At 42.6% G+C, this 16796-nt stretch overlaps 1 protein-coding gene across 1 annotated transcript in view; it reads left to right on the plus strand.

The window, feature by feature from the left end:
• Window positions 1-16796, plus strand: part of SRGAP3 (SLIT-ROBO Rho GTPase activating protein 3) — a 241245-nt gene that overhangs the window by 203932 nt on the left and 20517 nt on the right. The window contains exons 15-18 of the mRNA XM_057706592.1: window positions 620-754; window positions 3568-3673; window positions 3875-4102; window positions 6944-7023. Of these exons, the coding sequence (XP_057562575.1) occupies window positions 620-754; window positions 3568-3673; window positions 3875-4102; window positions 6944-7023 (549 nt within the window). The remainder of the gene's footprint in view (window positions 1-619; window positions 755-3567; window positions 3674-3874; window positions 4103-6943; window positions 7024-16796) is intronic.

Raw genomic sequence — 16796 nt, forward strand, 5'->3', positions numbered from 1 at the left:
GGCAGTTGGCCTGGACTCTTCAAAACAAGTCAATCTTATGAAAAACAAACAATAACAAATGTTGGGGTCTATTTTACATTCAAAAGACTAAAGAAACGTAACAACTGAATGAATTGTGTGAACACTGATTAGATCTTAGCTTTTGAAAAATTCTGTGAAAGACATGGGACAATGGGGAGTGTTTGAGCAGAGTCTGTATGTGAGACGGTGTTTTGGAACGCATTAATTTTCTTAGGTGCAATACATGGTTACGTATGGGAATGTCCTTATGCTTAGGAGAAATGTGTTGAAGTATTTAGCAGTGGTGTGTTGTAATGTCTACAAAATACCCTCAAATAATTGAGCATTAATAAAATAAGCAGAGAAAGGGAGAAAAAGCAAATACGGCAAGATGAGTGTAAGTTTTAAGTCTACCTAAGTGTAGGGTGATGGATGTTTACTATTTTAATTCTACAACATTTTTATAGATTTGAACAGTTTCAAAATCAGTTGCAGGGAGGACTCTAAACATGCTGTGAGGGGAAGGCTGTCACATCTGTCCCCTAGTTCATGCTAGTTCTGCCCTCTGCATATACCCTGCCTCCTTACCAAGCTAAATCATCTCTTGTTTCCTCTTTAGGTGAAGACCCCCTGGTGGATGATCAAAATGAACGAGATATCAATTCAGTCGCTGGTGTTCTAAAACTGTATTTCCGAGGACTGGAAAACCCACTCTTTCCTAAGGAAAGGTTTCAAGATTTGATATCTACTATTAGTAAGTATTTCCCAGGTAGAATGATCCATTCCTTGACAAATCTTTATTGAAGCTGCACTCCAGCCTCATCACTGCAGGAGGGGTGCTATGAAAGAAGCCATATGGCTCTTGTCCTCAGGGAACTTAAAACCTAGTTGTGGAAATTACAAGATGGTTTATAATAAAAGGACTCATGGGCGTGGTACACTTCTGGGTATAGGAGGAGCTCAGGAGAGAAGAGGCAGTGGGAGCCGTGGATTCTCAGCTCACACCTGAGGGAGTATGATGTGAGTAGAGTCTTCCAGGAGGAGTGGACTCAAGGATCCTGGGAAGGGTTGGGGACACACAGATCAGTGAGACCAGTAGGAGGGTGTCCCAGCCAGTACATGGTGTAAGATAAGATGCTGAAAGGGTCAAATGGAGCAAGAAAGAGAAGACCTTGAGTGCCTTGCAAGGATTCTAGAGCTTTTCCCCTTGGGTAACAGGGAGCCATGGAAGGTTTGGGAGTCAGGTCAGCAACATGGCAAACGAGGGAAATGAAAATTAGTTGACTAGGGGGCTTCTTCTGACATCACTAGCCACCAGAGTCCTTCTTGACTGGTATTTCTGTGGATATAGGCAGGAGCCCAATCTAGGGGCTGAGGTAAAAGCATCTTGGCTATAAGAAGCCAAAATCCAAGGCAACCTTTGGGGAATATTTTTTAAAATAAATTTTTAATTTTAGAATATTAGAATGTTAGTATTTTGGAATAAACTCTTTTTTTGAAATAAACTCTTTACTTTGAGTTACAGAAAAGTTGCCCCACACCCAGTTTCACTGGGGATGCTTCTCACAATGTTCTGAGGGATATTTGCAGCCAGGAAGGTGCCCCAGGAGGTGACAAGAGCCTAGGGAGGCTTGAATCCTCTTATTTGCCTTGTGTGAAAGCCCCTTCCTCCTCATCTTTCCAGATCCACTTCAGGCTCTAGACCACCTCTCAGAAATCCCAGGCCACAAAGGCATGTGTCTGAACCCTGTGTCACCTGCTCAGCCAATGTTTCTAGAAGTTCCAATAGCCGAGTTCCTGAGCAGACAAGGTGTTCGGCCTCTGGTACAAGGTCATGACATTGTGTGCCTTGAATCACAGTGCGAGAATGTCCCTCCCGAAGCCTTGATTGCATCAAGCAGTGACACCCCACCCCCACCCCATACAAGTCCATCTCCCCGATAAAAAGAGACAGCCAGGCCTCAGTCTCAGAAACTTTTGTAGAAAACAATGTCTATCTATAATTTGGAAGCACTGTTTTGCTTTCATTGTATCTATTTTTATGTTACCTCCTAATTATGGCAAATGATCCTGGTTTCTCATTTATCGAATGAGATAAAGCCTCCTTTTTAAAAGAAATGTATTTAAGAAACAATATTAATAAATGGTAGTGGAGGTGGTCTAGGGCACTGTGACTGAAGCCGAGGGCATGGAGGGGCCTGTACGTGGGACAGTGGACTCAATATGTGTGCAAGAGCCTACGACTCCGTGTGGAGGCCTGGGTGAGGCGCCAGACCTTGAAGGTAGGCTGGAGCATGCCGGGCAGAGAAGAGAGATCACCAGTGTGTGCAGAGGGCCAGGGCAGGGGAGACTTTGTGTGGGGGGAGCAGGGGTGTGGCACAGCCTCTCCGTGGAGCACTACTGGCATTTTGGGTAGAGCAGTGCCTTGTGCATCCCACACATTCAGGACACTTAGCATCTTGGCCCCTGGATCCCAAACACCAGCGGCACCCTCCAGTCACTGCGACAACCCCAGAGAATGCCCCACATATTTGTAAGCGCCCCAGAGGTGCACACCCACTTCATCGGAGAAGCGTGGCTCTAAATCATCTTCCGATACTTGGAGAAGGGGCGGCAGCTGGGAGGTGAAACAGGAAGAGTGGTTGAAGCTCCATCATGAAGGGCCTTGGATACAGAGGAGAAAGGTGGGAGTTGTGTCTTAAAAGGAACATGCTGACAAAATGTGGAGGCTGGAGAGAGGAGGGACTGAGTGAGAAAAGAAACTGCCATGGGTTTATGCATCAGTCCTGCAGATAATCATTGGAGCTTTGGTGGCTCACTCTTAGCACAAGCCCAATTTGCCGCTCCTAACCCTGGCCCAATAAAATGTCTGTATGTCTAGGGTTGACCTGAAAACAGGGCTCAGAGATGAGATCCCAAGCATCACCAGGCTCTTTGACCAGTTATACAGCTTAAGAGGTGGTTATTTATTCAATGTTCATTTCCTGAGCACCTACTCTGTGCTGGGCCTGTACTGCAGTTGGTGTTTTTAAAAGAGTTTAATAAAACCTGGTCCCTGCTTGTGGTCATCAGGACTCATAGGTTGCAGGTGACAGAAACTCAACTTACACTGACTTAACCCATAAAAAGGACTGTATCGGCTCAAATACCTGAAAAGTTTAGGCCCAGCTGAACCCAGACCTCACATGACAACTGCAGGAATCTATCCCCTCTCTCTCTGTGCTGACTTCACTCCCAGGCACGCTCTCCTTTCCTGGGAGCCCCCAGCTGCTCCTCTATCCAGTTTCAAGAGGGAAGTCCTCTCTAGATTTCTCCAGCTGAGTCCCAAGGATCAACCCTGATTGGTTGTGATTAGGCCATGGACCCCTCCCTGGACCCAGCCCTGTGGCCAGGGGAATACGATGCTCTGATTGGCCAGGCCAGGGTCACATTTCCATCCCTGAAACTGAGAGTAAAACTGCCTCCCCCTGAACCACATGGGCTGATCTCACAGGTGGGACTCACAAATGTCAGCCACTTGGCTCTCTGAGGATGAAAGGCGCCCTGAAAAGCCCCTTTATGTTGCAGAACTGGAGAACCCAGCTGAGAGGGTGCACCAGATCCAACAGATCCTCATCACCCTTCCCCGAGTGGTCATCGTGGTCATGAGATACCTCTTCGCTTTCCTCAACCAGTGAGTTGCCTGGCCAAGGGGGATCCCTCTTTGACCCAGCCCTGGCCTCCTTTGGGAGGGGGTCTCCTGAGGTTTTGCAGGTACAACTATTCTTAAATCAGAACATGGAACCCTCCTAACTTGAGTAGAGCCTCCAAAAGAAAGAAACCCCAGGGAGGCTTTGCCTTTCCCCGGTGATTTGTCATTACTCCTTTCTTGTAGCCTCTCCCAGTATAGTGACGAGAACATGATGGATCCCTACAACCTGGCCATCTGCTTCGGGCCCACCCTCATGCACATCCCCGATGGGCAAGACCCTGTGTCCTGCCAGGCACACGTAAACGAAGTCATCAAAACCATCATCATCCATCATGAAGCCATCTTCCCCAGCCCCCGGGAGCTAGAAGGACCTGTGTATGAAAAATGCATGGCTGGAGGGGAAGAATATTGGTAAGATTCCATTCTTCTTAATATTATTATCATCGTTGTTATTGTGGTTACTGTTGAACCAGAACAGTAAGAAACCCTTTGATTTTCTTACTGCCTTCTGGTCTGTACTCTGGTCTGTACATATTTTCTCATTTGAGCTTCGCAGCAGCCTTATACGAGGGACAGGTGCGTCAGTCAAGACTCTTTTGTTTTATAAGGGTCAGAAATACAACCCAAACTGGCTTAAGCCAAAATGGGAATTTACTTTTAACTAAAAGGTCTGGGATCATGGCTTCAGGTATAGCTGGATCCGGGGGTTCGGCTACTATCATCAGCACTTCATCCTGCAATTCCCAGCCCCTGGCTCTGCTTTCTTCTACATTGGCTTCATTCTGAGGCCATCTCTCCCTTGGTAGTTTCAAGGAGGCATCTCCAGTTTAGAGCCCGTTCTCTCAGCATCCCTAGTGGAAAAAGAGCCTCTCCTTCCCAAATGTTTCAACACAAGCCCAAGAATTATGTCTCCTCCTGAGGCTTGGGTCTAGTGAACTAATCACATCAGTTAGGAGATGTCATGCTGTCATTGGCCAGGTGAGCCACAAGCCCATCTCAGGCGGCAAGGAGGTAGACAAGTCCCACCTCAGCCTCTTGACCTGAAAATGACACTTTCCACCCTTGTCCCCGGCCACCTAGAGTTCTCTTTTCCTGGCAGAGTTTGTTTACTTTCTTTGAGAACTCCACGCCAAGCCAACAGGTGCTAGTTGGGCACCTCTGTCTACCTGGTGCTACACTAGGTCTCAGGAGAAATATTTTAGAGTCTTATCAAACTCAGGGCTGACTACCTTCCCCAGGCTAAGACCTTAAAATGTGGTGAAAATAGGACATTTCTGTGAAGACAGAAAATTCAGAACACCAACTGACAGGGACCAAAGGGTTCCTACTCATTCTTTCTTCCCAATCCAGGACAACACACAGGTGTATTTTTAGGTATTACCCACACTGCTTTCAGCCAGGTGCCCACACAGGAGTTTGTCTTTTGACTGTCAGAGTATTCTTGGACTCTTGCCGTGCTTTAGTTCTGTGGGCACATTTGGGCAGCAGCTTCAAAGAAGGGAAACGTTCCCGCCTAGTTTCTCTGCAACACTTTCCCGCTTAGAAACACCGGTTCGCAGCTCTCTAATCTCATCTGAGGCACCTGCGGCCATTCTGTCCCTGTTCTGTAACAGAAACCAGCAAACATACTTTTTGGACAAAGAGAAGCTTTTCAGTTTTACAGTTTTCTCAGCCATTACCAGTTTTCTTGCTGCTGTGTGTGTGCGTGCGTGTGTGTGTGTGTGTGTGTGTGTGTATGCATGTATGTATAATTAGTGCTCTGGGAAGGCACCTACAGATCTTAGCATACTTACCAAAGTACTGCATATAACAACCGCACTTTTCTTAATCCCATTTGTGCCCCATGAGAAAGGAAAACTGTTAATTACATGGTAATTTTGGAAGAGTTTTCAAAGCCAAAAAGGAGGATTTGGCTGAGGGTCCCATCACAGTGGACAACATTCATTCATTCACCAAATGATTACTGAGCATCTGTCCTGGGCCAGGCCCTGGGCTGAGGGGGCAGGGATGTAACACCACCAGGAGTAACCCCTGACACAGGGAGGAGAAAACAGGCAGTTCTAGGAGTAGAGGCCCTGAAGCCAATGTAGGGAGGTCAGGAAAGCCTTCCTGGAGGAAACATAGTGAGACCTGAAGGATGAACTGGGGTCAGCCAGATTAGAGTGTGCAAAGAATGTGCTAGGCCTGGAGCATGCAATAAAATGAAAAGCATTTCTGTATGACTGCAGTGTTGCGTGTGGGGAACGGTTAGGGAGGAGGCCCCACAGGCCAGCAGGAGCCAGGTTATGAAAGGTCTTAAGCCGTTGTGCAGTCTGGACCTTATCCAGAATTTTTCATAATAAGGTCCATATTCCTTTAAATGGTACTGTAAATGTCACTTCCTCTGAGAAGCCTTCCTTGACACCCTATGTAGGTCCCCTCTGCTGTTCTTGTCTCTGCTCATTTGTGCCTATATAACACATTTCAACTTGCAGTACTTTTATTTATCAGCCCATGAGGGAAGGTCTGTCCGTGATACCCATCAATGCCTCCCTCCTACCTAGCACCATGCCTGGCATAGATTAAGACTCAATCAATGGCTTGATTTAAAAAAAACCTGAATGGCTGACTATGTGAATGAACCCTGGCCTCAAGAAGCTTATAATCCAGTGAGGGGGCAGTAGCTGATGAAATTATCCCAGTGCATTAATGACTGAATTTGACGGGGCTGGACTCACTCTACCCCTAAGCCCACCATGGTTGGCAGCTTGCTCACCGCCTGGGCTGATGTGGGTTTTGCACACAGCACCATGCGGCAGCCCAGAGGAGCCCGCTCCTTGGGAGCTTCACCTATCTCACCAAGCATGTCACCTCTGCTGTAAGACAGGTAGGGAGCCAGGCCAGATGGATGACTCTCAGTACTTCCTAAGTTCCTTTTTGTTCTGTCCTGTGGTCCTTCCTAGGAAAAACGTCAGTGTTGCCTTCTAGATCTTACAGAACACTTAGACATTGACAGTCTTTACCAAGAAGACAGCCCAGCAAATTCCAGGGCTGGGACAGCTGTGGGAGAAGCTTCCTGATGGGCTAGGGAGCCAGGAGTGGTTTTCTGTTAGGAAGGTCCGTGGGTGGTCAGATGGAAAAGATGGGATGAAGTGGGCCTGGCCCGACCTGGGTCAAGGCCCAGAGGTGGGCTGGCCCAGTGCCTGTGGGGGGCTGAGGGCAGTGTGCGGGTACAAAGCCCCCCAAGAGTCCCCTCCCCATGTTTCCTTGCAGCGACAGCCCGCACAGTGAGCCAGGGACCATCGACGAAGTTGACCATGACAATGGCACTGAGCCTCACACCAGTGATGAAGGTGAGTGAGGGGGAATCGGGGCAAGGAACTCACCTGGGGGCCTCTCCTGCTGACTCACGCCTGCCCACCTGCTGGGGTGACCTGTGTAACCTGCCCCCCACCCTGTTGTAGCTTTGCAAGTTAGCATGTCATCATATGGAGCAGACAGCGACCCAGAAAGACCTTCAGTTCACCACATCCCAACACAGCTTGCCTCCTCCCCTTCTATATCCTGCCTTGCCTGAGTGCAAATCCTAAGTGACGAGAGTTTCCTAAGTAGGAAACAGGCTCTGTCCTCTGTCCCTCCCCCACTGGGGATCTGTTATGTGCCCGGCCTGAGCTAGGACCTGGGGCAGATCAATGAACCAGACATAGGTGATCAAGGTGCTCCTGGTCTTGTCACCTGACAGTGCAAGAGCAGCTCCCCACCGTGCAGTATGACAATTCCAGGCTACAGGGGTGACCCAGTGCGGGGAGGGCCCCAAAGGCAAGGCCAAATGTGGTGACCCAGGGAAGTGTGTGCAGGTAGAGAGAGAAAGGCCAGCCTGGGCTCTGAGGGACTCCTCAGACCTTCTACCCCTTCCAGACAAGGAAACAGAATCCGTCTCATCTCTAGGGAGCCTAGAGTGTGTAGACAAGCAGTCTGGATAATATGGGCCTGGGGCCAACACTTCCATTAGGCAGGTCAGTCATCGTACCGGGGCCCATGATGCTTTCAACGCCCATGAAAATGTTTTAATTCCTTTTAAAATAAGAATTAAAAAAATAATTTGAGCCTGGATGGTATTTATCTTTATACCAATGTAGTTGTAAGATATAATTTTTGACAGTTTTTTAGTGGAGGAAGGGGCCCATGCAAGCAAAGTTCCCTAGAGCCTGAGAGTCACAATGCTGCCCTGAGTCACAGCGCCTCACGTGTCGACTGAGCACAGCCCTCCTTTCTCCCTGTGATAGTTTCACTTTTTAAAAATCATTCTTCAGCAGTTCTCTTATTGGCCTTTGTGTTTCTTTTGCGGGACAGTCCGAGGCCCTGTTGGCTACCATTTTTGTCAGGAGAGCTAGGTATGTACTCAGGTGAGGTTTCTGGAAGTTGGCACAAGAGGCAAGACTCATAGATGGGTTTTCATATTCTAGTAGGACTTTTTCAGTTTCCAATCACAGAACCTCCAACTCAAATTGATTTAAGTCTAAAAGGAATTTAGATCATATACTTAAAAGTTGCAGGGTAGGCATGGCTTCAGGCACCGCTGGATCCAGGAGCTTAGTTGATATGGTCAGGAATGTGTCTCCACCTTGCTCTTCTGCTTCCCTCTGTGTTGGCTTCATCCTCAGGCAGACTCTCCCTGTGTGGTGATCTCTGGCAATCCAGGCTTTCCTCATGCTTTTACCCAAAGTCCCAACGGAAAAGAGCTTCCTTTTCAAAATGGTTCTAAGAAAGCTCCTGGGATGAAGTCTCGCTGAACTGCCTTGAGTCATGCACCTAGGCAAGAACCAGTCACTGTGGCCTGGGAGGGAGCCAATGGGTCAGGCCTGGGTCACAGGGCAGGAAAGCACATCTAGGCATCATGTTCAGCTCTGCCAGAAACCTTAGAGGCTAAAGTCATCCTGAGCTGAGGAAAGTGTCCTGCAGAGCCTTTGTTTTGAGATATGAAGTCTTTCAAAAAGGCTTATTTACAGTGGTTTGCTTTTCTCTTTCCTTCCTTTCCTCTTTTCCTACCACCTCCAGTCCACCCTCTCCCCCATCACTTTTAATAGCCCCTTCTTATTCTCTCCATCTGTTGCTTGTTTATTCCTGGATGTGTGTGTGTGTGTAGCTCTTGTTCTAGATCTTCCTCTGAGGCTCTCTGCCTCTCTTCTCCCACTGGTGGAAAACACCTCTTGTCCAACAAGATAGACTGATTTTTCAGCATTTAGACCTGTCAGGGCTGCTGCTGGTGGAGGCAGACATGTCTGCGGGGAAGTGGGTCAGGTGACCTCTGAGGACCCCTGAAGCTTTCCTGGGGGACCCACCTTCCTGGGGGCTGAAGTCCCTGTAAGTCACCCTGCACCTGCTGCGTTTCCCCGCAGCTCCCGCTGGGGATGGAAGGTGCTGTGGGCACCAGGACTGAGGAGGGGGAAGGCCAGAGAGCACGGGCCTTGCTGCCACAGGACACACCAGCAGGCTTCACCCCACCAAGAGGAACCCACTCAGAAAATGCCACTCCGACCCCTCAGAGCACAGGCACACAGGTCCCTGGAAGGGGTTAGATCAGAGCTTTGCATCTGCTTCTCCAGGAGATCCTGCCCCTATTGTTCTTTGTCAGGCTGCTGGTTTCTGAGAATGACAAAGGTAGGAAAAATCACCCTGGAAGGACAATGGTCACCCCTGAGAGAGCCAGTTTCATGCTCCCTGAAGACTCTCACTGTATCCTGTGTGTTGGTGTGGGTGCCAAGTCATGGACATTCTTTGGAGAAAAACTAATTGCATTTTCAAATGTTTACATTCATGCCAACTCCAGCGGAAACAGTCATAGAAATGTTGAGCTGCAGGAAAGGTCGAGGGGGCACTGGACGCTAGACCTTTATGGCCATGTGATCTTTGACAAGCCGTGTAACCTCTGGCCTCAGTCTCCTTATCTGTAAAATGGAAATGACAGCAGAAAGAGAACTGTGGTCTAGGTTAAAATGAGGTAACATACATGAAAGAGCTTAGGACCACTAGGAGGCTAAGAAACATTAACTGACTGTGTATCCAGTGTAAATCCTTCCTGTTCCTGATAAAGAAGCTGAGTCCAAAGAATTTTATTGATGTAGCTATTCGTTGGCAGCCGAACCTCCTGATTTCTTACCTACTTTCCTCTAAGACATTTCATTCAGGGAATCCATCAGTATCTTTGTTTCTCTTGAAAATACCAAAGATCAAATTGGCCATAAAACCACGACTCCACGTCCTTGTAATCAATGGGTCACCCAATGAGTGACCGGATTGGAGGAATAGTTAGTTGTTTGGGTGTCTCCTGCCTCTGCTGTCTCAGCAGATGCTGTACATAACTGGTGCCTGCTGCCCTGCGTTGAGTCTATAGCACATCATGGGTGTGAGTTTGGAAAATCCATTTGTGCTTGTTCTTTTTGTCTCCAAGATTTATAAAGAAACCATGGTTAGGCTAAGAACCCTTGATTGTCAGAAATAAACAATGAAAACATTAAGGCAACCAGTCAGTAGCAACTTTATTAATTAAATTCTAAGTGAGGAACCAGGCTGCCAGACAAAGAAACCACTAAAATCGGTAACAGAAATGTGCTCATATAGTTACAATGTGTGAATTTTCAATTATAACTGCACCATCATCCTTTCACTGATATTTCCCCCAAATTCTCCAAATTGCCCTTGACTCCTTGTCTATCACCTACATCCAGAAAGCTGTTAAGCCACTAACACTCTGCATACATCAGGTTTCCATAAATGGGCTTTAGGAGGCCCATTACAAGCAAAATTTTGTTTCTATAGGAGCGTGTGCCTCTGAAAAGAGGTCCACAGTTTTCATCAGATTGTTCTAGGCATCGAACAGAAATCAGGGTAAGATTTTTACTTGTTTCTAAAATATTGGTTCCCAGTATCTTCTTTAATAAATACTTCAAACACACTGAAAAGTTGAAGGAAATAGTACAGTGAACAGCACTTAGTTTTCACAATTGTTAATGTTTTGCTCTGTTTGCTTTTTCACATATCTGTCTACCCAGCCATCAATCCATCTTATTTTTAATACATTTCAAAGTAAGTTTCAGTCATCACCGCACGTCTCGCCCAAACAGTTCAACCTTCAGATCATTAAAAAGGGCCAATATTGTTCATGGTTCTTTTTTTTTTTTTTTTTTTTGGCCGTGGTGTGCGGCATGTGGGATCTTAGTTCCCTGGCCAAGGATTCAACCTGTGCCCCCTGCATTGGAAGTGCAGTATTAACCACTGGACTGCCAGGGAAGTCCCATGGTTTTTTTTTTTTTTTTCAACTTTAAAAAAATATTTATTTATTTATTGGCTGTGTTGGGTCTTTGTTGCTGTGTGCAGGCTTTCTCTAGTTGCAGTGAGCAGGGGCTACTCTTTGTTGCAGTGCTCAGGCCTCTCACTGTGGTGGCTTCTCTTGTTGTGGAGCATGGGCTCGAGGTGTGCGGGCTTCAGTAGTTGTGGCACGCAGGCTCAGTAGTTGTGGCTTGTGGACTCTAAAGCTCAGGCTCAGTAGTTGTGGCGCACAGGCTTAGTTGCTCCATGGCATGTGGGATCTTCCTGGACCAGGGATCGAACCCATGTCCCCTGCATTGGCAGGAGGATTCTTAACCACGGTGCCACCAGGGAAGTCTCCCAAGGTTCTTTTTTAAAAGTAAAGTTACAGCACTGAAAAATACAAATGTTAAGTGTTTCATTCCATGAGTTTTTATATGCAATAAAAATTGTGTAACTCAAACCCCTCTCAAGATACAGAATATTTCCAACACCCCAGAAATTTCTGTCATGCCCTTTCCCATTCTGTCCCTGCCCCAAATGCCCAAGAAACAACCACTGATCTGATTTTTTTCCACCAGAGATTACTATTGTCTGTTCTAGAACTTCATATAAATGGAAATGTGCAGAAGAGAGTCTTTCAGCTCTGTCTTCTTCCACTTGGCATAAAGTTTAGAAATTCATCCATATTGTATATATTAGGTGAGGTTTTGATGGTATTAAAATAGTGTCTCAGTCAGTTTACACATGAAAGCCCAATCCTGCCTGAATCATGGTCACCCTGCCCTGTAAGAAATAAAGACAATAGAAAAACGAAAACAGTGGCCATGTCATTATTTCCTCACCCTTAGTGCAGGGATGGTGCACGTGGCCAGCACCACATGCGCAGGTTTGAAACCTGGGTAGGACTCTCCCTGCCTCTTTTATTTGAACTGTTTTTATTGAGATATAATTCACATGCTATACAGTTCACCCATTTAAAGTGTACAATTCAGCAGTTTTTAATATATTCACAGATATGTGCAATCATCACCACAGTCAACTTTTGGACATTTTCATCAGCATAGAAAGGACCCCCATAGCCTTAGCTGTCATCCTTTACTCTCCTGTCTCTCCCACATTTCTCCCCAACCCTAAGTAACCACTAATCTACTTTCTGTCTCTGTGTGTTTATCTATTCTGGACATTTCATATAATGAAATAATGCCATATGTGGTCTTTGTTTATGGCTTCTTTTACTTAGTATTATGTTTTCAAGCTTCATTCCTGTTGTAGCATGAATCTGAAATCCATTCCTTTTTATGGCTGAATAATATCCCATTGTGTGGATAGACCACGTTTTGTTTATCCATCTGTCAGTTGAAAGACATTTGGATTGTTTCCACCTTTGGGCTATTATGAATAATGCTGCTGTAAACATTTCTATACAACTTTTATGCAGACATTTGTTTTCATTTCTTTTGGGTACATCCTAGGAGTGGAATTGCTGGGTCATACAGTAGCTCTATGTTTAATCATTTAAGGGACTGCCAGAGTGCTTTCCAAAGTGACTACACCGTTTTCTATTACTACCAGCAGTGTAAGAGGGTTCTAATTTCTCCACATCCCTGTCAATACTTGTTATTAGCTGACTTTTTGATTATAGCCAACTTAGTGGGTGTGCTGTGGTATCTTGTTGAGGTCTTGATTCTCATTTCTCTCAAGACTAATGATGCTGAGCATCTTTTCATATGCTTATTGGTCATTTGTGTATCTTCATTGGAGAAGTGTCTCTTCAGATCCTTTGTCCACTTAAAAATTTGGTTATTTGTGTTTTTATTATTGAGTTGTAAGAGCTCTTTCTATATTCTAGATGTAAGTCCCTTATCAGATAAATGATTTGCAAACATATTCTGTGGGTTGTCTTTTCCCTTTCTTGATGATGTCCTTTGAAGCACTAAAGTTTTTAATTTTGATAAAATCCAATTCATCAATTTTTTCTTTTGTTGCTCGTTTTTGGTGTTATATCTAAGAATCGTTTGTCATATTCAAATTTATGAAGATTTGCCCTTTGTTTTCGTCTAAGAGTTTTATAGTTTTAGGTTTTGTGTTTAAGTAATCTGTTTTGATTCATTTTGAGTTAGTTTTTATATATGGTGTGATCATTCCTTTGCATGTGGCTATCCAGTCCCAGCTTCATAAATTGAAAATATTATTCTTTACCCCAATCATTGAATGATCTTGGCCCCCTTGTAAAAAATCATCTGGCCATAGATGTATGGGTTTATTTCTGGGCTTTCAGTTCTATTCCACTGATCTGTATGTGTATCCTTGTGTCAGTATGACATTGTCTCGATGACTATTGCTTTGTGGTAAGTTTCAAAATTGGGAAGTGTGAGTTCTCTAACTTTTCTTCTTTTTCAAGATTTTTTTGGCTATACTGGATTCTTTACAATTCCATATGAATTTTAGAATCAGCTTATCAATTTCTGCAATGAAGTCAGCTGGGATTCTGATGGTGATTGCACTGGATTTGTAGATCAATTTGAGAGTATTGTCATCTTAAGCGTTATGTCTTCTGATCCATGAACATAGGATGCTTTCCAGTTTTTAATATCTTATTTAATTTCTTTCAATAATAATTTATAGTTTTCAGAACATGAGTTTTACACTTCTTTTGTTAAATTTATTCCTCAGTATTTTATTCTTTTTGATGCTAATGTAAATGGAATTGTTTACTTAATTTCATTTTGAATTGTTCATTACATGTATAAATACAATTGATTTTAATATATTGCTCTTGTATCTTGCAACCTTGCTGAATTTGTTCTTTCATTTGAATAGTTTTTAGTGAGTTCTTTATGATTTTCTATATACAAGATCATAGCATCTGTGAATAGACGTAATTTTACTTCTTTTCCAGTCTGGATGCTTTTTATTTCTTTTCCTTGTCTAATTGCCCTGACTGGAACCACCAGTACAATGTTGATTAGAAGTGATGAGAATGGACCTCCTTGTCTTGCTCCTGAGGGGGAAAGCATCCAGTATTTCACCATTAAGTATGATTTTAGTTGTAGGTTTGTCGTAGATGTCATTTATCAGGTTGAAGAAGATCCCTTCTATTTCTAGTTTGCTGAGTGTTTTTATCATGTTGGATTTTGTCAAATGCTTTTTCTTCAACTACTGAGATGATAATGAGATTTTTTTGTTTTTTTTTTATTCTGTTGATTGATATATTACATTAATTGATGGGGGGGATATTAAACCAATTTTACATTCCTTGAATAAATTCCACTTGGGTGTGGCACATGATTTTTTTTTTTATATGTTACTGGATTCAGTTTTCTAGTATTTTGTTGAAGATTTTTGCACACATATTCATGAGATATTGCTCTATAGTTTTCTTGCGCTGTCTTTGTCTGATTTGGGTATACGGGTAATACTGACCTCATAAAATGAGTTGGGAAGTGTTTCCTCCTCTTCTAGTTTTTGGAAGAGTTTGTGAAGAATAGTTATTAATTCTTTAAATGTTTGGTCTAGTTTAGCAGCAAAACTATTTGGACCTAGGCATTTCTTTGGGGGTGGGTAGTTTTTTATTTGTTTGTTTGTTTTTAATTACTGATTCAGTCTCTTTATTTGTTATAGGTCTATTCAGATTTTCTATTTTTTCTTAAGTTAGTTTCAGTAGTTTGTGTCTTTTTAGGTATTTGTTCATTCCATCTAAGTTGCTCAGTTTACTGGCATACAAATGTTCATAGTATTGCTTTATAATCCTTTTTCATTTCTGTAAATTTAGTTGTAGTGTCCCTTTTTCATTTCTGATTCTAGTAATTTGAGTCTTCTCTTTTTCATTGGTCAGTGTAGCTGAAGGTTTGTCCATTTGGTTGATCTTTTTAAAGAACCAGCCTTTGGCTTAATTAATCTTCTCTATAATTTTTCTCTTCTCTATTTTATTAATTTCTACTCTAATCTTTATTATTTCCTTCCTTGCTTTAGGTTTATTTTGCTCTTCCTTTTCCAGTGACTTACAGTGGAAGTTTAAGTTATTGATTTGAGCTCTTCACTTTTTCTTAATACAGGCATTTACAGCTATAAATTTCTCTCTAAGCACAGTTTTAGCTGCATCTCATACATTTTGGTATGTTGTGTCTTCATTTTCATTTATTTCAAAGTATTTTCTGATGTCTCTTTTCATCTTTTCTCTGACCATTGGTTATTTAGGAATGTGTTGTTTAATTCTTCATAATTTTGAGTTTCCTACTGTTGAGAAATCAGCAGTTACATTCTGCTGTGGTTGGAGAAAGTACTTTGTATTATTTATATTCTTTTAAATTACTGAAGTTTGTTTTATGGCCCAGAATGTGGCATATCCTAGAGAATGTTCCATGTGCACTGGAAAAGAATGTATATTCTATTGTTGGGTGGTGCATTCTATAGATGTGTGTTAGGTCTACTTGGTTTACATGTTAAATTTTCTGTTTCTTTGTTGCTCTTCTGTCTAGTTTTTCTATTCTTCATTGCAAGTAGGGTGTTGAGGTCTCCAATTATTTTTTGCATTGTCTGTTTTTCCCTTCATTTCTGACATCATTTGCCTTGTGTATTTTGCTGCTCTATTATTAGCTGCATTATGTTTATTGTTGTTACATTTTCCTAATGGATTGAACCTTTTGTCATTATAAAATGTATCTCTTTATTTCTAGTAATTTTTTTGTGTTAAAGTGTGTGTGATCTGATATTAGTATAGCCACTCCGGATTTCTGTGGTTGTGGTTTGCATAATCTATTTTGCCCAGCCTTTTACTTTCACTCTAATTGTATATTGAATCTAAAGATGTCTCCTATACACATCATATAGTTGGATCATATTATTTTATCTACTCTGTCTCTGCATTTTAATTGGATTGTTTAATCCATTCATATTTAATGTTATTATTCACATAGTTAGATTTTTGCCTGACATTTCGCTTTTTTGTTTTCTGTGTCTCATGGTTTTTGTTCCTCTATTTCTTCTCTACTACTTTCTTTTGCATTAAGTATTTTCTAATGTCATATTTTAATTTTTAAATAATTTTTAAACTATATTTAACTGTTATTATGAGTTATTTTTTAGTGGTTGCTCTAGAGTTTACCATATACGCCTAACTCTGAGAATGAGCTTCACATTTGTACTAGCTTAATTCTAGTAACATGTGAAAATATTACTCATATATAGTTCTCTTCCCCTTTCTGCGTTTTTGTGGTATTATTGTTGTACATATTACATCGGTTAATTTTATTAGTACAACAGTACATTGTTATAATTATTTTTTTTTTACCAACTGTAGCCATTTCCTTAGCCCAATACAGCTTTGCTCTCACCTCCTTTGTGCTGTAATTGCAAACATATTATACATATATTACATTTCTATATGTTATAGGCCCAACAGTAAATTATATACATATTTTATACATATATTATATAGACTTTCACTTAAAATAAATTAGCAGAAGAAAAGAGAAAAAATATGCATTTATACTCTTTTGTGATTACATAATTATCTTTACTAGTGCTCTCTGTTTTTTTCTGTGGATTCAAATTACTATAAGGGTTCTTTCAGCCTGAAAAAACTTCCTTTAGTATCTTTTGTTAGGTAGGTTTGCTAGTGACACTTTTTTGTTTTAATCTGAAAATATTCTTATTTTGCCTCACTTTTGAATGACAGCTTTTCTAGATTTAAGATTCTTGGTTGGCAGTTGTTTTTTGGAGCACTTTGAATGTGATATCCCACTGTCTTCTGACCTCCATTGTTTCTACTGAGAAGCCCAGATGTTAATCTTATTTGGATTCCTTGTAAGTGATA

Source organism: Hippopotamus amphibius, chromosome 13 (genome assembly GCF_030028045.1).
Source record: "Hippopotamus amphibius kiboko isolate mHipAmp2 chromosome 13, mHipAmp2.hap2, whole genome shotgun sequence".
NCBI classification, from domain to species: Eukaryota; Metazoa; Chordata; class Mammalia; order Artiodactyla; family Hippopotamidae; genus Hippopotamus; species Hippopotamus amphibius.